This window comes from Pelobates fuscus, chromosome 13, assembly GCF_036172605.1.
Source record: "Pelobates fuscus isolate aPelFus1 chromosome 13, aPelFus1.pri, whole genome shotgun sequence".
NCBI classification, from domain to species: Eukaryota; Metazoa; Chordata; class Amphibia; order Anura; family Pelobatidae; genus Pelobates; species Pelobates fuscus.
The window spans coordinates 23,260,686-23,287,459 of NC_086329.1; the positions used below are offsets into that span (position 1 = coordinate 23,260,686).

The 26,774-nt window shown below is 38.3% G+C and overlaps 2 protein-coding genes across 8 annotated transcripts in view; one reads left to right on the forward strand and one right to left on the reverse strand.

Moving 5' to 3' along the window:
• The window catches only part of CAPN3 (calpain 3), a 112,267-nt gene extending 106,329 nt beyond the window's left edge, over positions 1-5,938 (reverse strand). For 5 of the 6 annotated variants that reach the window (XM_063440482.1, XM_063440480.1, XM_063440477.1 and 2 more), the window contains exon 1: positions 5,371-5,938. In XM_063440482.1, the coding sequence (XP_063296552.1) occupies positions 5,371-5,655 (285 nt within the window). In that variant the 5' untranslated portion in view covers positions 5,656-5,938. The remainder of the gene's footprint in view (positions 1-5,370) is intronic. The other variant, XM_063440483.1, reaches the window with a different exon arrangement.
• LOC134583541 (N-acetylated-alpha-linked acidic dipeptidase 2-like) overlaps positions 3,315-26,774 on the forward strand; it is a 121,337-nt gene continuing 97,877 nt past the window's right edge. Inside the window, exons 1-6 of one of the 2 annotated variants that reach the window (XM_063440488.1) lie at positions 3,315-3,362; positions 11,598-11,810; positions 12,354-12,642; positions 23,438-23,563; positions 23,693-23,876; positions 24,390-24,483. In XM_063440488.1, coding sequence (XP_063296558.1) covers positions 11,617-11,810; positions 12,354-12,642; positions 23,438-23,563; positions 23,693-23,876; positions 24,390-24,483 — 887 coding nt within the window. In that variant the 5' untranslated portion in view covers positions 3,315-3,362; positions 11,598-11,616. Of the gene's footprint in view, positions 3,363-9,402; positions 9,488-11,597; positions 11,811-12,353; positions 12,643-23,437; positions 23,564-23,692; positions 23,877-24,389; positions 24,484-26,774 lie in introns of those variants that run through there. The other variant, XM_063440489.1, reaches the window with a different exon arrangement.

A 26,774-nucleotide genomic window follows, 5' to 3' on the forward strand; every position in this document is an offset into this window, starting at 1 on the left:
AGTCTTTCCAAGACAGGTGCTCTGAGCAATTGCTTACTCTTGAGTTTAGCTGAGCTAAACAAAATATGAAGTAACATTACCTGTTGTCTGCTTGAAAGTCATGGGGGTGTAACAATTGTAATTTAGATCGAAATCTGCACTTTTTGCTAATTGAGAAAAAATAGGACTCTTCACACATAAAAAGTTTCAGCAAATTTAAGTCATTTAGGGGTCTTGATCGTCTCTTTAACCCCTTAAGGACCAAACTTCTGGAATAAAATGGAATCATGACGTGTCACACACGTCATGTGTCCTTAAGGGGTTAAATTCTAGAAATCATATCTGTTTTCTACCTGCATATGAGGGTAAAAGAAATTCTTCACCAACAATAACAATATGTAAACAACAATCTTTGCTAAAACATATTAAAACCTTAACCCTATATTAAATAATAATTTATAAGCAATTTCATGAATCATGACCTACATATCAAACCTAATAATGTAGTCTACATAGCTCCCATCCTGTCCATAAAAAGTTATATTTTATAAATGTTTTGTGTTATATGCTACCGTTCTTTTAGTTCCCCACCCATCCCAAATATGCTGACTTAACAAACCACTTCCGAAAATACTTTTTCACTGCTCAGCACACATCACATACTAGTCTGCAAAGAAAATCCTTTCTAAATGTTCACATACATGCTCATTTGATAACAGACATTGTATAAACTATATAAAGTAGCCATCTTGGTAAAATTACTTTGTATTCAAAATGTAATCTGCATTTTACTATTTAGTCTTTGAAGTGATGTCACATAGCTGTGACTTTTTTTTAGATTTGCCATGTCACGCAGTTTTATTGTGTGGCACACAAGTTGCACATAGTCTTGCTGATCACCTGAGGCAGTGATTCTGTCACACGTTGTCGTCAGGACTGGGGCAAAAGTGCAGCCAAAGCGGATGTTTGGCCGGTGCAATGATAACTTACGTGGCATTTTTACCTGCAGTCTGACTGGCCACCCAGCAGGGCAAACGGTCATCCTGGAGTTCATGCCGCATGCGAGAAAACCCAACTCTTATGGCCAAATAATTTAGCAATGACACTGAGTCACGGCCCTGCCCCTACCCTCTACCTCTTCCGAGCGCAGACCTGCCAAACTTTATCCAACTATCTTTTATGTAAACTTACATATGAGAATACACGGCAGATGTATTCGTCAAATTGTGTTTTAGAAAAATATTCATTTTGACTGTTGCTAGCAGGATAGGTCCAAAACCAACACTCATGCACAGAATGCCGTTTTTTTTCTAAAATGGGCAGACATTCAGAGATATTGGCAAAGCAGCACAATATGCAGATAATAAAAAAATAAATAAAAACCATTTAAAATATTACATCTCTAATATTTCTCATGAATTGAGTCCTATCCATAGATATTTTAGAAATTCATTTTCCTAGTTAATTGAGTCTAGTTATGCTAAACTGTTAGAATGTTGCATTCAGGCAGGGCACCAGCTGTTTTTCGAGTACAAGTCCTTCCTACGGACTATACTGGATTTTACACCTGATGTAGGACTCTGCATTAAAAGTAGAAAACAGTTTGGTTTTTAATGTTTTTAAACAGAACACCCACTTGTCTACTTGTTGGATATTTATTTTGTGATTCACGTTAACGAAGAGGTGAATTTCTGCTAGAAACAAATAAAACAATTTTGTCAAAACACTTCTACCAAGAAATGAACTAGTGTGCACAGATCGTTTCAACAGCACTGCTGAATTAGGCACAAAAATGCAGCAGCACAGTTTTTTTTATTGAGTCTACGAAAGAAATTAGCCATCTGCTACTCTCCGGCTGTTGAAATATTTCAAAACTATTTTTCTACAGGAAAAAATATACACGTGGACTTGTAGTGGCCCTGGTTGAGTGAGGAAGTGCCGCCTCTCCACCCTTCACTTTTATTCAACTAAAGTTGTTTTATAAAAATAATAAGGTCAGAAGATCGAGGGAACGCATTGAGGAAGATGTCAAAGTCGAAACGCAGCTGCAATCATCATCTTTACACCTGCTGTAGAAATATGTGGAGAGCCGACAGCCAGGACATACTGGCAATGCACACAAGAAATTAGGTTGTTTTGGGGCCAGAGAAAGCAGTGATGATACAGAACTTGTCTACATTTTAAATTGGGGAAAAAAACATTACTGTGGGCTACCGTCATAACTGAATATATGAGTGTTTCCTTTTGTGTTAAATAAATTGCTTTTAAAATATGCTACACAATATTACTTTCTATATCTTTTGGAAAGGACTTTGGCTAGAGATTTCACCGGAGTGTCTTGTTAAATTGTACTATAGTGTCAGGCCCCTGCTCTCCTGCCCCTGATACTTTGCCACGTCGTCTTCCTTTGTTTCCAGAGGCATCACAACAACGTACACCTCCCTGATCGTTTTAGTCGGCCTGTTCACCGCCACTGGCTGGCGGCGAGTCTCTTCCTCAGAAGTGGTGTCAAATCCCGTTTGCACCCTGTCAATCGTAGAGACTCCCTTTACTTCGGCATGGTGAATGTGTGGATATTAAAGAGGACCAGCCCCTTAGGCGCACACATGCGCTGGAGTGGTTTCCTCTTGAAGGTAGAGGGGGCGGTCTGGGGCAAGGGGGTGTTTGGGAGAAGGAGGTGACATGGTAAGGGAGTGTATCTTCTCCCCTATTTAACAGCACTCCTCTTGTCCCACCTTGCTCAGTTATGTTGTGCTCCTTATATTGTTCACATCTTCAGTTGCTGTTTGTCTGACCTTTTCCTGTTTATCCTTATAAGAACCTGTGCTGCCTGACCTGACCTTTGGCTGTCCTTCGTCTGAACCTTCCCGGTACGGCGAGTCTGGTATTGTGCCATCTAGCACCCTGCTGCATTGTAAACTCCTTCTACTAAACTGCACACCTCACATATAATAGACGTTCTTTTGAGTCAACATCAATATATATGGCATTAGAAATTTTATTTTACTTATATATTTTATAGGTTTTGGTTATTTAGGGGCAAACTAGTGCAAAAACACCAATTGATCTACTGTACTCTGACCCAAATCATAAATAGTGGATACTCCTAAATCCTGTTACTTATATTTAGTTTAAAAAAAAAATGGAAATAGAGGGCATAGAATTATTTTTAAAAACCAAACATATACAAGTTAAAGTGCAACATTTCTCAAGGATTGCCATATTGTTATCTCCCTACCCCCACCGAGTCCAACTCCAGGAACATTGTTGGCCCCATTTTATGGCAAACATTGGGCACAACTCCACTGTTCCCACTGCATAAAGCGTTTCTGAACACACGATTATGTTTTACATTCTACATGGGCACGTCCAAAGCATGTAAGGTAAGCACTAATCCCAATTCCACAATTTTCTTAGACTAAATCTGCAACCATTAAATATGCAAGATCACATATAATGTAGAATTATGTGTCAAAGTGTTATTCTAACGCAGCTAATGGGAACTTAGTGCAGTTCCCAATGTATCTTGCCTGTCTTCATTTAGTAACAGTGTGCACACAATTGATTTGATCTCCCCCCATCTCCATTTACAAATAACACACAATGAAAAAGTGAAATACATACTGCAGTTTTATACTCCACATTCAAGGGTACTTGAAATATCAAATACAAAATCATGAAATGGAGGTTGTGTGTATTGATTTAAACACAATGCTAAATAACAAGGATAAGTGCAGCATTGTTAAACAGTTATTTGGTTTTATTTGTAGGTGCTAATATTGCTGTAATAAATGTTCAACCATCTCTCTACAGTGTTTTTATAACATAAAAACACGGTATTTCTTAAATAAATGCTACATGGGGCCAAATGAAAGCTACCTGCTGCTTCTATAAACATGGGAGTGAAGATCAAACCTTCACAGAATTCTTGCCCGCTGCTTACTTAACCTTTTGCAGCCAGAGTTATTCTGATGGTGCAGGGATGTGACATCCCAACCATGGCCCATCAGTACTCAGCAATACTGACTGGCAAAAGAGTAGAGGAACATGTGCTACTAACTTTTAAAGAGTTACTGCAATTACCATGACCTCTTCTGCATTTTTTATTGAAATACTGCACACCCAGTGATATTTGTACTTGAGCATCAGGGGCTAGTTACTGGAACATGTGACTTAGGTAGTCTGAAACTGTTTCACGTTGCCCAAAGTTAAATCTGTAGAAAAATTACACCTGGCAACACGCATAATGAGCATCTCAAGTGGAAGACAGTGAAATGGTCCAGGTCCAATCAAATGCTTCTCTGTTAAAATAATTTGACTGGATCACACTGATATCGGAAGGAGGTGTGGAAGACAGCACTGGGGGCTTCACCAAGCATTGGACTCCAAGTAAATTTTAACTTTTTATATGCAGGATTCTAAGGCGGACCTAGTCAATAACATCCAGTAGGGCAATATAAACGAAAAAAAAAATGCGGTTTCACAAAAAGAGTATACCTTTAACCCCTTAAGGACACATGACGTGTGTGACATGTCATGATTCCCTTTTATTCCAGAAGTTTGGTCCTTAAGGGGTTAAAGGACCACTATAGGCACCCAGACCACTTCATCTTAATGGATTAACCCTTTCTTCTATTCAGAGAAACTGCTATGTTTATAAATGGGTTAATCCAGCCTCTAATGGCTGTCTCATTGACAGCCGCTAGAGGCGCTTCCGCGCTTCTCACTGTGATTTTCACAGTGAGAAGACGCCAGCGTCCATAGGAAAGCATTGTGAATGCTTTCCTATGGACTGGCTGAATGCGCGCGCGGCTCCTGCGCATTCAGCCGATGACGTCGCTATGGAGGAGGAGGAGAGTTCCCCCCCCGGCGCGCGAGAAAGAGGTAAGTTTACCTCCCGGCGGGAGGGGGACCCTGAGGGTGGGAGCACCCTCAGGCACTATAGTGCCAGGAAAACGAATATGTTTTCCTGGCACTATAGTGGTCATTTAACACTACTAGATCACCAGGTGAGGTATAAATCCAGTACTGCGGGTCCCCTTGTACCTTAATTTCACAGTTCAGCTGCACCCTCTAGTAATTCTATAATTAACCTAGTGATATTATACACAGTATGTCAAGAACTTTATAACTGTAGAGGTGCCTCATTAGACCCCATGATTTTTGTTGTATATGGCAAAGCAGTAACAATTTTAAGAAGAATTTAAATATTGAAATATTTGCAATTTACAATGAGTGTATCAGCCTAAAACTAACCTGCATTTACAATATACTCATGAGAAAACTAATACAGGTTTTTCAAACATGCTAATGGGATGGAAGAACTAATTTGAAAATGATCCTTTAAATAAATGAAGATATGGTAGCATTTTAGCATAGATGGATACTTACTGGTGGTCTTTTCCACTCAAACTTGATGGGAAGAGTCTGACTATAAAACAAAGAGGTGTCATTGGGCGGAAAATCGCGATCTTCAAACAGGACATTTTTATCCAAATACTTTTTTTTAAGCTGTTCAAAGTTTTTTTCATGACCTCCAATAATAGGTAAATTTCTGCTGAGGATAGCTGAATATATTCCACCTGTCCCACCAGGGCCAGATTCCGTGGTGCTGGGCGCAGCGGCTGTTCCAGATTCAGTCGGCTGCGCTACAGCAGGGACTATTTCCGAAGGCATGAAAGCTCTTTAAACCAAACTCGACAAAGAAACAGATATTTATCCAGATTTCACAACCACTTAGTCTATGCACAACACAGGAAGCTTGATTGCAACACAATTTCAGTCTCCAGGTCAGCAGACTTCTCTATTTAATTTCAATATGCCAGTGAACCACAGTCTAGGAAATAATTTCGGATTAGGATCTTCTGAGGGAAGTCTGCAAGCAGGGATCAATCATTTATGTGTGGCCAATCTCTCAACAAGTTGCTGGGTAAGCCCCCCTGTAGTGCATGTGTGTTGTGTGCCCTGGTGCGCAGGATAAGATTTAGGCAGTAACTATAAATAAACTCAAAAATGCTTCCAGGCAACCAGACTCCTCTAATCGTAACGCGACCTTTGGGAACTGACACTTTCAAACAGATTTATCATTCTATGTGAAAAACGTGATGATAAATATAAAAACAATATCAAATAATAAAGCCAGTGATGTTTTTATAAGAATTACATACATTATTGTGAATAAGCAGTCTATCGTTTTCACTTTGCCAATTTTTGTTTGATTTTTAATGCGTCTTATTGGAGATAGTAAATAAGTGCCTTAAATTGCATGTGGTTTACCAGTTAGTCCTATCAGGACTCACACATGATTATTTACTTAAGCATGAACTGTTGGGAATTCACAGTGAATTTAAAGAGAAACTATAATCACCAGCTCAGTAGATCTAAACTCAAGGGGCAGCAATTGTTTTGCAAAGACTTCTTACTGAGCTGCTTCGTAAAGTATGTGATTGGACAGCCATAAAAAGTCTGGACTGGGGAAGAAGAGAAGGGCTTGCAAAGGCTGCAGATCTTATATCCTTAGAATGAGCCAAACCTAAGAAAGAGAATTAGATAGAGAGCATGTATTACAGTTCCTGACAATTGCCTGTCTTAACATTTTAGTGCTGAATGCCTGCATATGCATGCAAACACGTACAGCGGTGTCAGACTCGCCAAGGTCTGGTATAGTTGACACTCATTGGCTGAGAGGGTCAGCTGACTGTCCATGAATATTTGTACAGAACTGACATTACCCAGATTGAAAATGTTGTTCCAGACTGGATAATAATGCCCCAATGACTTCGCCGGAGATGGACTTACACCTTCAGCAGCAAAGGGTGAAACACCATATCTCAAAATCTGCACCGTGTTATACTGAAACACTTTACAGACTCCAGGCACCATGACCACTGCAAATTACTAAAGTGGTCATGCTTGGAGTAACCCTTTAATAATTTTCAATGCAAACTACCTTAATTTCAAAAACTAAACCTCATTTAAAAGACATCCATCGGAATTATACTGCTGTGGAGTTGTTTTACTCACTCAGAGGTACTAGAAAGAAACGAGATGCCAGAGTCGGCGAGAGAGAGTGATATTTGGGTTAAAATTAAGGGAACGTCTCTGAAGTAAGGACACTTCTGATTAATGTGCGATCCAGTACAAGCAGAACAATGAATACATATCACACAACAGCAGGTATAGAGTCAATAAATCATTGAGGGGTGTAGTAAACAATAGCAGTGGAATGAGAACAGAATAAAATAACGTGGGAACGACGGGAAACTAGCTCAACCGTTTGCATCAATTGACACATGGATAAGAGGGTGAATTCCTATAGGTCTCCTGATGTAAAGTGTTTGTTTATTGTAGTTTACTGGACAATAAATATACACTGTATTCCGGGCTCATGCAAGTGTCTATTTTTCTCCCATTGAGGATTGTAAATTTGAAATCTGTACAGTAATAAATCTGATTGAAAACTAATAGGAATAAAAAAAAAAAATATATATATATTTTTATTCCCCACATTGTAAGTAGTCAAAGCATTTTAGAATGGCGTGACTTATTACCTGGAATCTTATTATTGCTCTCCACCTCCCCTACTTCAGACAGAGACGTTTCTGAGTTAAGTCCAGCAGTTTAAGACTTAAAGGACCACTCTAGTGCCAGGAAAACATACTTGTTTTCCTGGCACTAGAGTGCCCTGAGGGTGCCCCCACCCTCAGGGTCCCCCTCCCGCCCGGCTCTGGAAAGGGGAAAAGGGGTAAAACTTACCTTTTTCCAGCGCTGGGCGGGGAGATCTCTGCCTCCGATCCTCCTCCGTTCCGCCCCGTCGGCTGAATGCGCACGCGTGGCAAGAGCTGCGCGCGCATTCAGCCGGTCGCATAGCATTTACAATGCTTTCCAATGGACGCTTGCGTGCTCTCACTGTGATTTTCACAGTGAGAATCACGCAAGCGCCTCTAGCGGCTGTCAATGAGACAGCCACTAGAGGAAATAGGGGAAGGCTTAACCCATTCACAAACATAGCAGTTTCTCTGAAACTGATATGTTTATGAAAAAATGGGTTAACCCTAGCTGGACCTGGCACCCAGACCACTTCATTAAGCTGAAGTGGTCTGGGTGCCTAGAGTGGTCCTTTAACGTATTAAGCCTGATCAGCTGACACTCTGACAATGAGCTAGCCCTGGACTGCAAGACTTCGCTCAGGAGAACTGACGAAAGCTCCTGTCTAGAAGCTTTTGCCTTTCCATCAGAAGTTGTGAGGGCGGGAAAAGGCACCAAGTCAAAGTGTTCTAAAATGGTTTGACTGCTTACAAATGGGGTTGGCAGGGCACACTTGGCACCATAATCACTACAACACTCCGTAGGAGTTACAGTGCATGGAGTCTTCCTGTAACCTCAACTTTCATAAGTACATACCTTCAGAAAGTGGACTTTGTCATAAATCTATCTGAAGACAAATCCACATGATTACACATCCCTTCTTGTTAGAAGAATACTCTAATATTAAAAAGAAACATATTTTAAAGTTAGATGTGTTCTTTACTAAGATTTAATAAAAATAAGAAGCACACCGATGGCATAGGAGTGGCAATCACCGCAATCCGCCACCATGCTTCTTACACTCTTATACATAAGTGCCAAGTCCAATGCTTCTCTGTGAGAAGCATTACCTGTGTTTGGCATCATCAAGCTGTAAAAAAAATAGAAAATTGCAGGGTCTTAATAAGGAACTGCCTCTAGTAGCAATCAATCCATTTTCTGCCAAAATGTAATAACAAACCAAGTAATAGGTAAACGCTAGATAAATGAGCAAAAAGAAAATGTCATCAAACCCTAAAAAGAGGACTCCCTCAAAAGCCTCAGAGATATACAACAAAAGTAAATAAAAAAAAATAAAAAATCAGGTTGCCCCTGGTGGCGACTAATTATTTTGAATTATAGAAAGCTATGCATCTAAACTAACTCATTAAACAAACCTAAATTATTTGCACACATTATCAGTCGTCGTCTTTGTGTTACAACAGACACCGAAATTAGCAAATAACACCCTCATTCTTTAACAGTGTAATAAATAATAAATTTCTGCGGTCTCCCTTTCCACCATTTAGCACTGAAATACTGCTTGGTGCTTTACGTCTGCTCTGTCTGTTCACCATTATTGCCTACGTTAAGTTATTACATTATTAAAATTCCAAGCAACGTACACACTAAATACATAGTGTTTAGCAAGTGACAATATCCTCTTGCCAACTCCACCCAGACTTAATAAAGTTCTCCTTCCACATGAATATCTGTAAATAAATCTAATACCTTCCCCTGAACTTTGCATAACATTAAATCTCCCGCAGTGAGAAACACTTGGGAAAATATTAATCTAAGAAAAAAAAAAAGGAAATCAATTGTTTGGAGATGAGCTGGTTACACTGAGTGAGGACTGTGCTGCAGAGAGTCAGTACAAGACACAAGGAGCCTGAAATCTTCGAAGAGAACTGGAAGATATCTGAAAAAGTTGAACCTTTTGGTAACGTACACAATAAAAAAAAAATAATAGATAAAATAGACAATTGCACATCGTAGGGAATTTTCCTTATGTTGGCTATAGAGGGAGCTATCTAGGACTTCGATTTAGAGAAGTGTATTTTCTGAATTTCATGTTTGTAGAACATTTTAATTAGTTAAACTGTGTTTTATAGTTTATTGTTACATATTTCTTTTAGGTTTTCTTCTGTTTTTAAATACACACACACACAAACACCACAACAACATTTTATTTGTTCAATTTGCAAGTCATGTAAGCGATAGTTTAGAAAATGGAAGATATTCTTTTAGCAGTTACAAATGGATCTGTGCTAGTTACCAGGGTTCCTCTACAGGATTGCTAACCTTTTGCAGGAAAAGTTTGCAATTAAAATTCACTCAGAGTTTGCCTTCCAGTTTCCATCCTGTGTAGCACATGCTCGGGTCGACTGGAACACCAATGGTACAGAACACGAGCAGCTTGGAGGGTGAAAGACAAGCACTTTCTTATGCCTCTCATGAGAACGGCATCAAAATCTATGTATTAAGGAGTAGAACACAACAGTGCTATCACTCTTCATGAGAGAGATAAAGATTTTATATGAGCAGAAATGTCTGGCACCCAGTAAGGTTAACCCAGAGATATTAAGAAACCAATCAAATAAAGCTATGGTTTGTATTCTTTGTACTATTCCTAGATAGCTTCAAGAGGTGGTGGGCTTGGACAAGGAGTCTAACCTGGACGTAAAACGGTGCATGTCTGTCGAGTAACAGTCAAAGCCTGGTGTGTTCTAAGAAAAACATTCAAACGCAGTCTGCAAATTGTTTAAGTAGTGTTAATTATGACATATAAATAGTGACTATACTCAATAGAAGTGGATCTCATCTCCTTATAATTATACTACTATTCAAAGAAGGCCTTAATTAACCATTTTGTCTTCTTATTTCTTAATTAATGTCTATTTTTGCTATGGAAATTAAGACCAACAAGGAGTTATCCATTCGCTAAAAATCCCCAATTACCTAGGGCACTTGTCTCTCAAAAACACAGCAATGACCTGGAGTGGTCGGTGTGTCTATAGTGTTCCTTTAATGTCAGTTTCTTAAGCTAATATATAAAAATAAATGGTTATTTTTTTGCATTTGCATACTGCAGAAAATAACATTGCGAAGTTACCCATCCAATCAGGAGGCTATTTAATAAACCTAGACTTCACTGCAAAGTTGATCATTATTGTAAGATAATTGCTGTCCTAATTGTTCTTCTGGACTTTGGTGCATGTTCATCTTAGTGACAGCAAATTCCTACTTACTGGAGATAACTGACAGAGCTTGTCATGTCTATAGAGATTTTTTTTTATTTATTTACTGTGGTAGTAACTTTAAAGGGCTACTATAGTAGTAGTTCTCATATCTTACTTTATAATTAATCATTTCAAAGTCTCCAGTGGCTGTAAGTCTCAAGTGGTTGGTATAGGCACATAATATGTAACGGTTTAGGCAATTGTCCTCAAATTAATTTCTATATTGGGACCATCTTCCTACGTCATAGAATCCCCCCATTGGGAAGTATAATGAATGGCCTTTGCAGAAGTTGCTATATACATTACAATGCAAGAGTGGGTTACTCAGATAATGTTTTGCAAATGGGTCACCAAGTTAATGTCATGTATATAATTTGGGTTAGTGTAAAAAAAAAAAAAATCACAAAAAAAAAAATCAAAGTTGACACTTTAAGGGAAACTATAGTGCCAGGAATACAAAGCTGTATATCTGGCACTACCACTTCCTCTGCCACCCCCTCCCTAGAGCCCCCCACCCAGGTAAATAAAGGTTTTAAAAACAAACAAACAAACAAAAAAAAACTTATTTACTTAACTTATCCCAGCACTGATGTTCCTCAGTGCTGGTTCGACACTCAACCCCCCCCCCCCCCCCGACGTCCCTCTAAAAGCGGGCGCTAATGCGAATGCATGGTAAATGCCTCTCGCGCATTTAAACCCCCCCGTAGGAAAGCATTGAATCAATGCTTTCCTATGGGGAAATCTGACACATTATCGTCTATGTGATTTTCGATAAGTAATTCTACAAGCCTGATCTTTGTTATGTTGCAGGTCTTGGTTCTGCGTTACAATGAAACTCGTGCATGCTCTTGGAATTATGGCTATAGGAGTGGTATCACTAGTGATTGGGATTTTGATTGGACGGTTTGCTATTGCCCCAGAGTTACCGGAATTGCTTCAGAGTATGAGTCGTGATGGAAACCCAAAGTACAGATATGAACTCCAAAAAGAGATTCAAACTCACGAAATTGAGCAAAACTTGAAGTATGTTACAAAACGTATTTGTCTGTTTAAAGCAAATTTGACAGTGTCTCAATAATATGCATCATTGGTAGGGAAACCGAAAAGGTACAAAGGTACTTGTTTTTGAAAATGATGTCACAGATTTTTCAGGTACAATTATACAGGTCTACAAAATATGTTGAATTGGTTCAATTCTTTTTTTAAAATGAACAAATGTCAAATAATATCACTATGAGTGAATACATTTGTCAGTGTTAACTTCCTCACTCTATTTACAAGGTATTGTTTACACACCCGTTTGAGGCCTTTTGTTCCGGACAAGCTCCACATAGGGAGACGAAAAAGATGAAATGCCTTTTGTTCCCAAGTATGGTATTGGGTCCAGCACACAATCACGGAAATAAAAATGACAATGACAAGTAATATTCCACCAAACCCTTGCTGGCTTCTACAGTCGCCACTTTCGCACATCACAAAACTATGTTACCATCAAATAATCAATATTTTACCACAGATATCATATGGGTGCATTTTAATAGTAGTATAAATAATTTTTCTATACAGGTATTTCTCAAGCAAGCCTCATATAGCTGGAAGCTCGCAAGAAGAAGATGTACTTGCTAATTATATTTATAAGACATGGAAATCAAGCCTCAATGGAGCAAAGATATATAATTACACAGTGCTCCTGTCTTACCCCAATTCAACGGACCCAAACTATGTTGCCATTGTATCTTCTGATGGAACCGAAAGTGACATATCAGACAAGGTTGAGAAGATTCTTAGCCCTGACCAAAATGATTCAACCGTGGTCAACCCTTTTAATGCATACTCACCTTCTGGTGTTATAGTGGTAAGATACATTATATCTTTCATATTGGATTGTATTTTTGCATTGGTGTAGTTGTTACGTTGCTCAGAATCACTGGGCACTATCCCCTGGTTTATGCAACACTGTTTGGGAAAGGTTTGACCAAAAAAGAAACAAAACAGAACCCCCCCCCCCCCAAAAAAAAACAAAAACAAAAAAAACCAGTGCTCTCTGCAGTAACCAGAGACTGTCCCCTCCATAGCTGCATTGATAATGCATATCAGTCAGTTTCGTCCAGAGGTAATTGGCTGATACCAGGTACACACAAACACAAACAATAGTGCAATGTTCTATAGGCAATTAGAAAGCTATTTGCAACCTCCACAATGTTTGTCTGTACTCTGTACTAAATCATGTGGTTTGTATGTTTTCTCAGTTACAGGGATGTTAGATTTTCCTAGTAAATCAGCTGTGCAAACAGATTAATTTTTTTTTTTAGTTCCGACACCAATGTATGAAACACAAATAACTGGTATTGTGATACTCAGAGACACCAGGATTTAAACAGTTTATTACTGGGTTTCTGGGTCACAGTATTATTCTCTGAGAGGGAAGGTATTTTCCTTCCTTTAACTTCCCCCAACACTCACTCACTTTTTGGATAGTCTACAACTTTTGAAGACTGACTGTCCTCTGTGTAGTCTACATAGTTACTTTCCATGGATGTTATGGACCCCTCCTTTTTCTTCTACTGAATATTTCCCAAGGACTCAAGTATAAAATAAATTGTGCAGAATGTTAATGTGTTCAACTAGCCCGCTGTAGTGGATTTGATGGTAGGAGTACCCTGGCCCTTTTGCACAGTAATTTTACAACAGTTTGTCCACTTACCTGGTCCTAAATGTGAAAAGTTAAAAGAGGTCAGCGCTAATAATAATAATAAGGAATAGGTAGGCAGCAGCCTGGCAGAGGGTAACCCTCTAACATAAGAGTAGAAAATAACAACAACAGTAGTGCAAGGCTGCGCCAAAATGTATCGATGTAGACTTATAGGAAATAAAAACAAGTATATAGAGAGAGCATATATATAAAAAATATATGTAAACCTAGGTTTAATAGTCTCTATTAAAACACCATAAAAAGTAGGTAAAGCAGAGTCCATCCAAGTGTTGAAACGTTCAGTAAAAATCAAATAATAAAATGTTCAATAAAAATCATAAAACCGTCTCACTGGTATATGGATAGAGTATGTGTACAATCCTCAGGAGTTGATCCGTCCGGGTTGTAGGTAATCCGTATATGTGAAGATAAAAAACACGACAAACTTCCAATGGTGAAATATTGTAACTCCAAAGATAAAATAAATAAAAAGGAGGATAGTACACTCACATTTGGTGGAGCTAAGGCCAGCTCTGGGATGAAGGGCGCTTAGCGGTATAATCCCCGCTAGAGGATATACTGGAGAAGTGGGTCCGTCCGTCCGACTTTGGTTCCGTCGTACTCCACAGAATATATATATAAAAACAGCAATAGTGCTCTCAGTTGGAAAAACTAAATAAAATAGGTAAAATAAAATAAAATATGGTAGAGCAGAAAATACTGCTCTATTGACACAGCACTGGTGGAATTATCCCCACCTATGGATTGCTTGAAACAGGATACAATTAAAATTAAAATGCCAGGAAAAAAAAAAAAAAAAAAAAGTGTATATACAATAAAATAAGTATAAGATTGGTCCTATAAAAAAGGTAACCAAATAGAACGTTTTATTGCTTTAAAATACACAATTTAAAACCATTTACGCGTTTCGCCACTAGGGCTTTTTCAAAATGGAATAAGATTAACAATCCTGGCTGGTAAGAGTATATATAAGTGCATGGAAAGTTAAAAATTGGCGCCAAAAATGTCATCTAGTTTATAGCAAATAAAAAAAAGAGTAATACATTACATTTTAAATAAATGAAAATAAAAAGTTTTACATTAATAGTGACATTACATAGGGTCTCAAGCGGTTAGGACTTAGAAAAGCTTAAATTAAGCTTTTCTAAGTCACGTGACTCGCGTGTAAAAAAGATGTAATGCATGTTGGGAAATGTAGTAGTTGTACACGCGAATCACGTGACTATTATAATCATAGGTGGCAGTGTGTGGGGGGAGCGAGCAATATTGCTTGCGGCAGGAAGTGAAGGGAGCATTGTGGGGGCTGTAGTTATTGTGGCCGGAAATGATTCGCGGCATTTTGCCGCCGATTAGGGCGGTCTTAATAAGTGGGAGTGTGCGTGTGCGGCCGCCGGTCAGGTGGGCGGTACGCACACAGTGGGGGGCGGGCTGGCTTAGAATTAGGGCTGTGATAGAGTGAATGTCTAGTGACTAGTTAGGAAGGGGCGTGGCTTGATCGGTCAAGGGAAAAGTGGGCAAATAATTACTAGCAGCCATCTTAACAATGCTGTGGGGCTAGAATAATAGTGTTCATAAGATTAAAAAGGGACTAAGGTTAATAATAACCATCATAAGGTATATGTGGGATCATACTGTAAAAGAGAATATGCTGGTTAATAAAGTCATATTATAGTAGAGTGTTACAATAAAAGTGCAAATATAGTACAGAATCAAAAATAGGATGTAAATATCCATATTATAGCCATTTGAAGATATTTGGACAATTAGAAGAGACATTGGGACACTAAGTCTAATTAGAATTAATTTAAACCTCTGTACTGTGAACCTGCAGAGGTGGTATTGGTAAAATAATAGACACAATATGCACAGTGATAAAAAAAATAGATATACACAGTAATAAAAAGATAAATTAACGTGATATGGTTATACTGGGGGTGTTTGAGACCGTAATGCCGTAACTTGACAACTACGGATAGAATAGCCCCAAGATAACAATACGCAAAACTTATAGTGTCATTAGAATAAATGCAATTATTATTGAGCTTAGGTGACCAGAGTACAAATAAAAGTTATATAAAAACATATGGAGATTATATATAACATTTAAGACATTTAGGACATGATAAGAATGGGGAATGAGGAACAACAGCTGTTTGAGCAAATTGAGAAAGCTGCAAATCTTGGTAACACTTTAATTATTGGAGATTTTAATTACCCAGACATAAATTGGGACATAGGGACTAGTAGCTCAGCAAAGGGAATTAGGTTTTTAAACTTGTTAAATGACAACTTCATGTCACAACTTGTACAAGCACCAACTAGAATGGACGCTTGTCTGGACCTGGTTTTAACAAACAACGTTGATCTTTTGACCAACATTCAAGTAGGTGAGCACTTGGGAAATAGTGATCACAATATAGTGTCCTTTGAAATAAACTCAAAAAAACAAAAGCACATGGGGTATACTAAAACATATAATTTTAAAAAGGCCAATTTCAATAAGATAAGGGAAGCTTTACAATATATTGACTGGCATAAACTCTTTAGTGAAAAGAACACTGAGGATAAATGGATCATCTTCCAACAAATATTAGAAAGGTACATTTCTCAGTATGTACCATTGGGAAATAAGTATAAAAGAAACAAATTAAAACCAATGTGGCTTAGTAGAGAAGTAAAACAAGAGATTAAAAATAAGAAAAGGGCATTTAAAGCATTTAAATCAGACAAATCAGATGCATCTTATAAAAGATATAAGAAAGCAAATAATGCGTGCAAAAAGGCAATTAAACTTGCTAAACTTCAAAATGAAAAAATGATAGCTAAAGAGAGCAAAACCAACCCCAAAGCATTTTTTAAGTACATAAATTCCAAAAAACCCAAAAATGAAAGTATAGGTACACTTAAAACTGAAACGGGGGTGTTAGTTAATGAAGACCAAGAAAAGGCAGGAATTCTAAATAACTATTTCTCCTCCGTATATATTAAAGAAGAACCCATGGCAATAGATGTGCAAATGATTGCTACTAAAAACTTGCAGAATAATTGTAATTGGTTAACTCAAGACAATGTGCTGCAGCAACTAAAGAAAGTTAATATAAACAAAGCTCCAGGGCCTGACGGTATCCATCCACGTGTACTTAAGGAACTAAGTGTAGAAATAAGTGAACCTCTGTTTTTAATCTTTCAAGATTCTTTTCTTTCAGGAAGTGTTCCGGAGGATTGGAGGAAGGCAGATGTGGTTCCTATATTCAAAAAGGGTTCAAAATCCTTGCCTGGAAATTATAGACCTGTGAGCTTAACTTCTGTGGCTGGTAAAATATTTGAAAGGTTATTAAGGGATAATATTCAAGAATTCCTTGAGAAGAATATGGTTATCAGCAAAAATCAGCACGGTTTTATGAAGCACAGGTCATGTCAAACTAACTTGATTGCGTTCTACGAAGAAGTAAGTAGAAGTATAGATCAGGGTGTTGCAGTGGATGTGATCTATTTGGATTTTGCCAAGGCATTTGATACAGTTCCACACAAAAGATTAGTGTTCAAACTCAAGGAAATCGGTCTCGATGAAAATGCTTGTTCTTGGGTAGAACATTGGCTTAAAAACAGAATACAAAGAGTTGTCGTTAATGGTAAATTTTCAAGCTGGACAGAGGTGGCAAGTGGTGTCCCTCAGGGGTCTGTTCTGGGACCCCTTCTATTTAACATTTTTATAAATGATCTTGAAGACAGCATTGAAAGTCATGTTTCAGTGTTTGCAGATGACACAAAACTTTGTAAAATAATACAATGTGAGCAAGATATTACTTTGCTGCAGAAGGATTTAGATAGACTGGAGGACTGGGCACTCAAATGGCAGATGAAATTTAATGTTGAAAAATGCAAAGTTATGCACTTCGGCGTAAAGAATACACAAGCAACGTATACCCTTAATGGAAGCGAATTAGGGATAACAACACACGAAAAGGACTTGGGAATTGTTATAGACAACAAACTATGCAACAATGTGCAATGTCAATCAGCAGTGGCCAAGGCCAGTAAGGTATTGTCATGCATGAAAAAGGGCATTCATTCTCGGGACGAGAATATCATTTTGCCTCTCTATAAATCACTGGTAAGACCACATATTGAATATGCTGTGCAATTTTGGGCACCTGTTCTAAAGAAGGATATCATGGCACTAGAAAAAGTGCAGAGGCGGGCTACAAAATTAATAAAAGGAATGGAACATATCAGCTATGAAGAAAGGTTAACAAATTTAAACCTATTTAGTTTAGAAAAACGTCGCCTGAGAGGGGATATGATAACATTATACAAATATATTCGGGGCCAATACAAACCATTGTGTGGAAATCTATTCACAAACCGGACTTTACATAGGACACGAGGCCATGCGTTTAGACTGGAAGAAAGAAGATTTCGTCTAAGGCAAAGGAAAGGTTTTTTTACTGTAAGAACAATCAGGATGTGGAATTCTCTGCCTGAAGAAGTGGTTTTATCAGAGTCCATACAGATGTTCAAACAGCTACTAGATGCATACTTGCAAAGACAGAATATTCAAGGATATAATCTTTCAATGTAGGGTAATAACTGCTTGATTCAAGGATAAATCTGACTGCCATTCTGGGGTCAATAAGGAATTTTTTGTCCTAGCTTGTTGCAAAATTGTGCTTCAAACTGGGGTTTTTTTTTTTTTTTTTTTTTCTCTTTTGGATCAACAGCAAAAAACAGGTGTGAGGAAGGCTGAACTTGATGGACGCAAGTCTCTTTTCAGCTATCTAACTATGTAACTATGTAACTATGAATGCAATTTTAAGGGGTATAGCAGTATAAATCAATTATAAAAATTTATATAGATCAAAATCTACATTGAGGCCTTGGGGGGCTAGGGTCTGCAGGTTGAAGACCCACTCCATTTCCGATCTACCTAGGATATTTTTTATATTTCCCCCTCTCCATGGAATTTTACATTTTTTGATTCCAATGCATTTAAGGAATTTGGGGTCCTGGTTGTGATTAATAAAGTGTTTAGATACAGAATGGTTCTGGTATCCATTTTTGATATTCCTGCAATGCTTACCTAGTCTTGTTTTTACGCACCTAGTGGTCATCCCTACGTATTGGAGGCCACATGGGCACTCCAATGGATAAATGACAGGTTTTGTGTTGCAACCAATAAAATCTCTAATATTATAACTTTTGTTGATTCTTTTTAACTTGAAGCTTGTGACCTTGGATTAAGTAGAGGGGTCAGTACTTCTGCAGACAATACAACGTTTACATTTATAAAAACCTTTCGCTCCTTCTAAAAACGTATGATTTGTATTTTGTTTTGTTTCTTTGGTATAGTTGTTCGTTAAAATAGATCTAAGGTTTGGTGCACCTCTGAAAACAATCTTTGGTTTTGTTGGTAAAATTTCTTTGAGAAGATCGTCTTGTTTCAAAAAGTGCCAATGTTTGTTGATTGTTTTTTTTTAATAAAACCACTCTTATTGTTATAATTAAAAATTATGGGGAGAGTGGGAGCATCTGAGGTATGTTTATCTTTATATGTTAAAAGGTTTTGTCTTGGCTTTTTTCTAACTGCCCCTATGGTATCATTCAGTTGTGTTGGTACATAGTTACATAGTTAGATAGCTGAAAAGAGACTTGCGTCCATCAAGTTCAGCCTTCCTCACACCTGTTTTTTGCTGTTGATCCAAAAGGAAAAAAACAAAAACAAACCCAGTTTGAAGCACAATTTTGCAACAAGCTAGGACAAAAAATTCCTTCTTGACCCCAGAATGGCAGTCAGATTTATCCTTGAATCAAGCAGTTATTACCCTACATTGAAAGATTATATCTTTGAATATTCTGTCTTTGCAAGTATGCATCTAGTAGCTGTTTGAACATCTGTATGGACTCTGATAAAACCACTTCTTCAGGCAGAGAATTCCACATCCTGATTGTTCTTACAGTAAAAAAACCTTTCCTTTGCCTTAGACGAAATCTTCTTTCTTCCAGTCTAAACGCATGGCCTCGTGTCCTATGTAAAGTCCGGTTTGTGAATAGATTTCCACACAATGGTTTGTATTGGCCCCGAATATATTTGTATAATGTTATCATATCCCCTCTCAGGCGACGTTTTTCTAAACTAAATAGGTTTAAATTTGTTAACCTTTCTTCATAGCTGATATGTTCCATTCCTTTTATTAATTTTGTAGCCCGCCTCTGCACTTTTTCTAGTGCCATGATATCCTTCTTTAGAACAGGGGCCCAAAATTGCACAGCATATTCAATATGTGGTCTTACCAGTGATTTATAGAGAGGCAAAATGATATTCTCGTCCCGAGAATGAATGCCCTTTTTCATGCATGACAATACCTTACTGGCCTTGGCCACTGCTGATTGACATTGCACATTGTTGCATAGTTTGTTGTCTATAACAATTCCCAAGTCCTTCTCGTGTGTGGTTATCTCCAGTTTGCTTTCCATTAAGGGTGTAAGTTGCTTGTGCATTCTTTACGCCGAAGTGCATAACTTTGCATTTTTCAACATTAAATTTCATCTGCCATTTGAGTGCCCAGTCCTCCAGTCTATCTAAATCCTTCTGCAGCAAAGTAATATCTTGCTCACATTGTATTATTTTACAAAGTTTTGTGTCATCTGCAAACACTGAAACATGACTTTCAATGCTGTCTTCAAGATCATTTATAAAAATGTTAAATAGAAGGGGTCCCAGAACAGACCCCTGAGGGACACCACTTGCCACCTCTGTCCAGCTTGAAAATTTACCATTAACGACAACTCTTTGTATTCTGTTTTTAAGCCAATGTTCTACCCAAGAACAAGCATTTTCATCGAGACCGATTTCCTTGAGTTTGAACACTAATCTTTTGTGTGGAACTGTATCAAATGCCTTGGCAAAATCCAAATAGATCACATCCACTGGTGAATAGGTGAATAGTTTCTTTCAGTAAACAGTTTTTTTAAAAGAAGTGATTGTTTGTTAAAATCATCAATGTGAGAGCAGTTTCTGCGTATACATAAAAATTGGCTCTTGGGGGCACTTTCAAGCCATGGTTTGTAGTGGCAGCTGGTTAAGTCTATTGCTGTATTGGTGCATACTTTTTTAAAGAATGTTTTTGTGTGAACTGCCCCATCTTTAATAAAAATATTTAAATCTAAAAAGTTAATTGTATCTTTACTGTATTCACAGGATATAATGATTCCCCTATTGTTAGTGTTGAGGTGGGTTATAAAGGAATTGAGGGAGTCTTCAGAGCCCTTCCATACAAAAAATAAATCATCAATATATCTAAAATAGGAGACCAGGTTATGCTCCCAGGCATGCCCTCCCCAGATGGCACTGGACTCCCAGTCTGCCATAAACAGGTTGGCATAGCTGGGGGCAAACCTGGTCCCCATGGCTGTCCCTCTCTTTTGAAGGTAAAAAGAATCAAAGAACCAGAAATAATTGTTATTTAAAATAATGTTGATACCCTACACGATAAAATCAATCTGAATATCGGGCATTCTTTTTTCTTCTGATAGAATCGTTTTTATAGCTTGACAGCCAAGTTGGTGGGGGATTATAGTATATAAGGAAGTGACGTCACATGTTACTAGGATAAAATCTGGTTGCCAATAAAAATCATTTAAAAACCTTAATAGTGTCATGGAGTCTTTAAGATAGGATTTCATAAGTTTCACTGATGGCTGGAGCAAGGTATCAATGTATTGGGATAAATTACATAAGGGGGCATTAATTCCTGATACTATCGGTCTTCCTGGGGGGTGTTCTATATCCTTGTGTATTTTAGGGAGAAAATAAATTACTGGAATTTTGGGGTCTTTAATATAGAGATAGTCATGTTCATGTTTATTTAAAATGTTTTTTTCAAATCCTTTTTTTAAAAATATGGCTAATTTTTCTTGTATCATGGGTGTTGGATCTGATGATAGCTTTTCATTTACTGCAATGTCATTCAGTTGCTTATATGCTTCTTCAATGTACATAGTGCTTGATTGTATAACTAAACCTCCTCCTTTGTCTGCTGGTTTGATAACAATATCTCTGTCTTCTTGAAGTTGTTTAACAGCTAGCCTTTCTGATGTATTCAGGTTTTGAGGGTCATATTTGTTATAGCTAATTTTCTTAAAATCTCTAAGTACTGATTTCTCAAACATAATGAGCGGAGCTGATTTAAAATGATAAGGGTAAAATGTGGATCTAGGTTTAAGATTGGTATTAATGCATGTTGGTTCTTCTGTGAGGTGAGGGGTTGTAGAGTTCGTCACTGTGATTTTTTCCATGGCTTTCCGTACAAATTTATTGACGTCTAAACATGCTTCAAATGGCTTAAAAGGGTTGGTTGGGGCATATTTTAATCCTTTACTTAAAACCGATATTTGTGCTGCACTTAACACTTTCTGTGACAAGTCAAAAATACCACACTCAGACTCACTTGGGGCAGTTATTGTCTTTCTAGTCTCTCTTTTTTGTTGTCGTCTGCCACTCTGTTTGCCTCTGGGCTCAAGGTTCTTTTTTTGGCCCTTGTTGGATAAGGTGTATTGGCGAATGTATTTGGGTGGGTCTGAATCTCTAAAAAAAAATGATCCTCGTTTTCTATTTCAGAGTCGATAGATAGATAGTAATAGTGATATCTATTGGAATGGGAGATAGGTGTTTCAGAATGATTTTTGTAGCGAAACGCGTGGCGAAATGCGTAAATGGTTTTAAATTGTGTATTTTAAAGCAATAAAAAGTTCTATTTGGTTACCTTTTTTATAGGACCAATCTTATACTTATTTTATTGTATATACACTTTTTTTTTTTTTTTTTCCTGGCATTTTAATTTTAATTGTATCCTGTTTCAAGCAATACATAGGTGAGGATAATTCCATCAGTGCTGTGTCAATAGAGCAGTATTTTCTGCTCGACCACTGTGAGTATATTTTATTTTACCTATTTTATTAACTTTTTCCAACTGAGAGCACTATTGCTGTTTTCATATATATTCTGTGGAGTACGACGGAACCAAAGTTGGACGGACGGACAGACCCACTTCTCCAGTATATCCTCTAGCGGGGATTATACCGCTAAGCGCCCCTTATCCCAGAGCTGGCCTAGCTCCACGAAATGTGAGTGTACTATCCTCCTTTTTATTTTTTTTACCTTTGGTGCTACAATATTTCACCATTGGAAGTTTGTCGTGTTTTTATCTTCACATATACGGATTACCTACAACTCGGACGAATCAACTCCTGAGGATTGTACACATACCCTATCCATATACCAGTGAGACTGTTTTATGATTTTTATTGAACATTTTATTATTTTATTTTTACTGAACATTTCAACACTTGGATGGACTCTGCTTTACCTACTTTTTTATGGTGTTTTAATAGAGACTATTAAACCTAGGTTTACATATATTTTTTTAGATATATGCTCTATCTATATACTTGTTTTTATTTCCTATAAGTCTACATTGATACATTTTGGCGCAGCCTTGCACTTCTGTTGTTGTTATTTTCTACTTACCTGGTCCTGCCGGGTACCATGTTTCCACTGAAGCAGGATTGACAACATCGGGAACTTCAGAAGATTAAATCAATTTAGTGGTCATGTTGCCTGCAGTAAAACAAATAATTATATAATCTAGTGCAGCAACACCACCAATAATCTAAAAGTTAAACATAAAATGCATCATAGTTAAGCAAAGAAGTGAACAAGAGAAATGTAACATATATCCAACTCAAACTCTACCAAGCCATATCTATCTGTAACAAGCATTTTCATGCACAATTTTTGATACTTTCATATTCCTGGCTTTCCAATTTGTTACCCGGATGGAGGGGGGAAAAAAGAAGAGAAACAACCACATGGTACATGTATTGTATGGTTAAACTTACACAGTTATTGCGCAAGTCTTAAGAAAACTCCCTTTCACAGGGGGATCCGGTTTATGTTAACTATGGTGCAGTGGAAGATTTCCATTATCTGACCAGGAATCTGTCAATGAATTTGAATGGCACTGTGGCAATTGCAAGATACGGAAAAATATTCAGAGGAGATAAGGTACATCTCATGTCATTGAAATCCATGTAAATAATAATAATAATAATAATAATAATAAAATGATTATGGAACGTTTCATTACTCTTGTTTGTTTTGAGGATGTTTGGTTGTCTCTTTTTTTTTTTTAAGGTGAAGAATGGCCAAACCTTCGGATGTGCCGGCATGATACTATACTCTGACCCGGCGGATTATGTGGCAGGTGACCTTGATCGTGTATTCCCCGATGATTGGTGGTTGCCAGGCACTGGTGCACAGAGAGGCACTGTGCTCAACACTGATGGGGATCCATTAACACCATTTTACCCAGCTATAGGTAGGAAGTATATGAAACAAACCACATTTTTAATAATCCATACATGAAACTATCACATGCAATGGTTAAATCTATGGGAAAGATTTATTAAACAGTGTAAAAAAGAAATAAATTATAAAACCTAATAATAAAACTGATACATTACTGGAAACCCTTAACACTATAGGGTCAGAAATACATGTTTGTATTCCTGACCCTATAATGTTCCTTTAATGTGAAGGTACATAGTCACAAAAATTACAATTAAGACATTATTTCTGTAACGCCTGAAAATTTACATATTGTTAACCTTTTTTACATTTTTAAAAGTATTTAACAAGGTTTTAAGAGATTACATAAATGAATAGGCCAGTACACATATCTTCATGTTAGAACTTTAGAGTAATTTTCAACTAAAAAAACTAAAATTCCATACTATTTGTTTTGTGGATAAAAAAAAAATCTTGACTGTATCTAAACTGCAACACATATTAACTCTAGAAAACAAGCTTAATAAATGTTTATTTTGATTAGAGTCAGCATTTTCCTTGGATGAAAAAGACATTAGCAATTTGCCATTGATTCCCGTTACTCCGATCGGATACAATGATGCGCAGAAGTATCTCAGGTAGTGCAGCAATAATTCTTAAATCCTCTTATGCTAGCTAATATGTTAGCTCCATTTTAACAAAAATACATTTAACATCCAATTTTTAGATTAAGAGTTTAATTTATTCCTCTAGGACAGCATTTCCCAATTGGTAAACACAAATGGGGTTCCGCCGTGATTTCCCCAAACAAAATAGCCATCGCGAATTTTATCGCAAATCAGGGGCCCGGTCAGGTGCCGCGGCCCATTAAAAGCACGACCGGGTCCCTGTAGTATCGGCCGGCTGGGAGGAAGTGATAGCACTTCCTCCAGCTTCACAGAGTTGCTGCCGCGTGGGAGGGAAGAGGAAGGAGACGGCCGCCCAGAGAGGCAGAGGAGAGGTTGGAGTGAGCACGCAGCAGCTCACTCCCATCAGCCTCAGCCAACATCACCAGGACCAAAAGCAAGCCATACTCCTGGACACACAAGGTAAGTTGACAGGAGGGTGGCTCTGATGTATGTCATATTGTGTGTGTGTGTGTATCTGTGTGCCAAGGTGTGTGTATGTGCTAGCCATTGTGTGTATCTGTGGGTGCAAATGTGTGTATGTGTCACTATCTGCATCTGTAGTATCTGAGTGTGTGTATCTGTGTGCCACTATGTGCCAGTGTGTGTATCTGTGTGTCAGATACATACGGATTAACACTGATAAACACACTGGCCCATACAAACATAGATACACAGACCTTGACACACACTGGCACATACACACACAGAAACACACTTTGACACATAGATACACAGTGTGTCGAGGTGTGTGTATCTGTGTGTGTGTGTGTATCTGTATGACCGATACAAACACACACACACACACACACACACACACAGATATACACACTGGCACAAACAAACACAGATACACACTTTGACACACAGATACCTCCCACACACACTCACTGTGTGTCAATGTGTGTGTATCTGTGTGCCACTATGTGCCAGTGTGTGTATCTGTGTGTCAGATTCATACACACTGACACACAGATACACACACTGGCACATACAAACACAGATACACAGACACACACCGGCAGATACTTTGACACACATATACATACACACTGTGTCAAGGTGTGTGTATCTGTGTGCCACTATGTGCCAGTGTGTGTATCTGTGTGACTGATTCATACACAATGACACACAGATGCACACACTGGCACATACAAACACAGATACACACACACCTTGACACACAGATACATACACACACACACACACTGGCAAATACAAACACAGATACACACACCTTGACACACACACAAAAAAAAGGTTTATGCAACGTCGCACATTTATTTATTTTTACGGAGGGGAGGGAGGAGGGGTCCACGATGTTGATACGCTATGTCAAAGGATTCCACAGGAAAAAATAATTGGGAACCCCTTCTCTAGGATGTATTTTGAAATTGCAAACAGCCCTAAGCGAGAACGGGAACAGGAAGTAAACTTTAATCCAGAGGTAGCCAACAAATAGCTCTACAAAATCAAGAACCCTTTTAACAAAAAAATTGGGAAGCCACTTGGAGGCAGGGCCTGGTGGCCATGCCAGCCAGAAGAGTCCAGGGTGAGCTCCGGCTACAAAATCACCATAAATCTGCAGTTTAACCCCTTAAGGACCAAACTTCTGGAATAAAAGGGAATCATGACATGTCACACATGTCATGTGTCCTTAAGGGGTTAAACCCCCACTGAAAACTCTACCTGCCTCCAAGGTAATCCTGAATCAAGTGGGGATGTACCTGAGCATGTTTGATGCCACTTGGTGCCCATACAGATGGAGAGCCGAAAGCTGGCTGGCGGTCTGGTGCGCCTTGGGGGTGGAGAAGCGGACGAACTCTGCTCCTTCCCGTGCGGCTGTCTGGTGCCCTGTTCCCCCTGTGATCCTGGTCCAACCATGGAGGCTTCCTGTTGAACTAAGGGGTTTGCTGCATTATCACAAGCACTATTACGCTAACAAAATAGCGGACGCCGCGTGCTCCCACAACCCCTGCACGGAAGCCTTTGCTATCCCATAATCACTACATGGACCATTAAAGTCCTTAGGTACAGACAAGGAAGCTCCGATAGTACCCGTGGTGCTGTGAATCAAGTCAGCCTGCTTATCTGAGGGGCTACAGTACCCAGTCATGTGGAACGCAGTAGAGCCCCTTTATTTACTCTTCCGGGTTGGGATCACTTCATCCCCTCTTCACATGTATTCCTTTAATTGCTACTGTTAAAGACAACTGACAAAGTAATTTAATTTGACACGTCTAGTACTGACTGACAATCTTTGT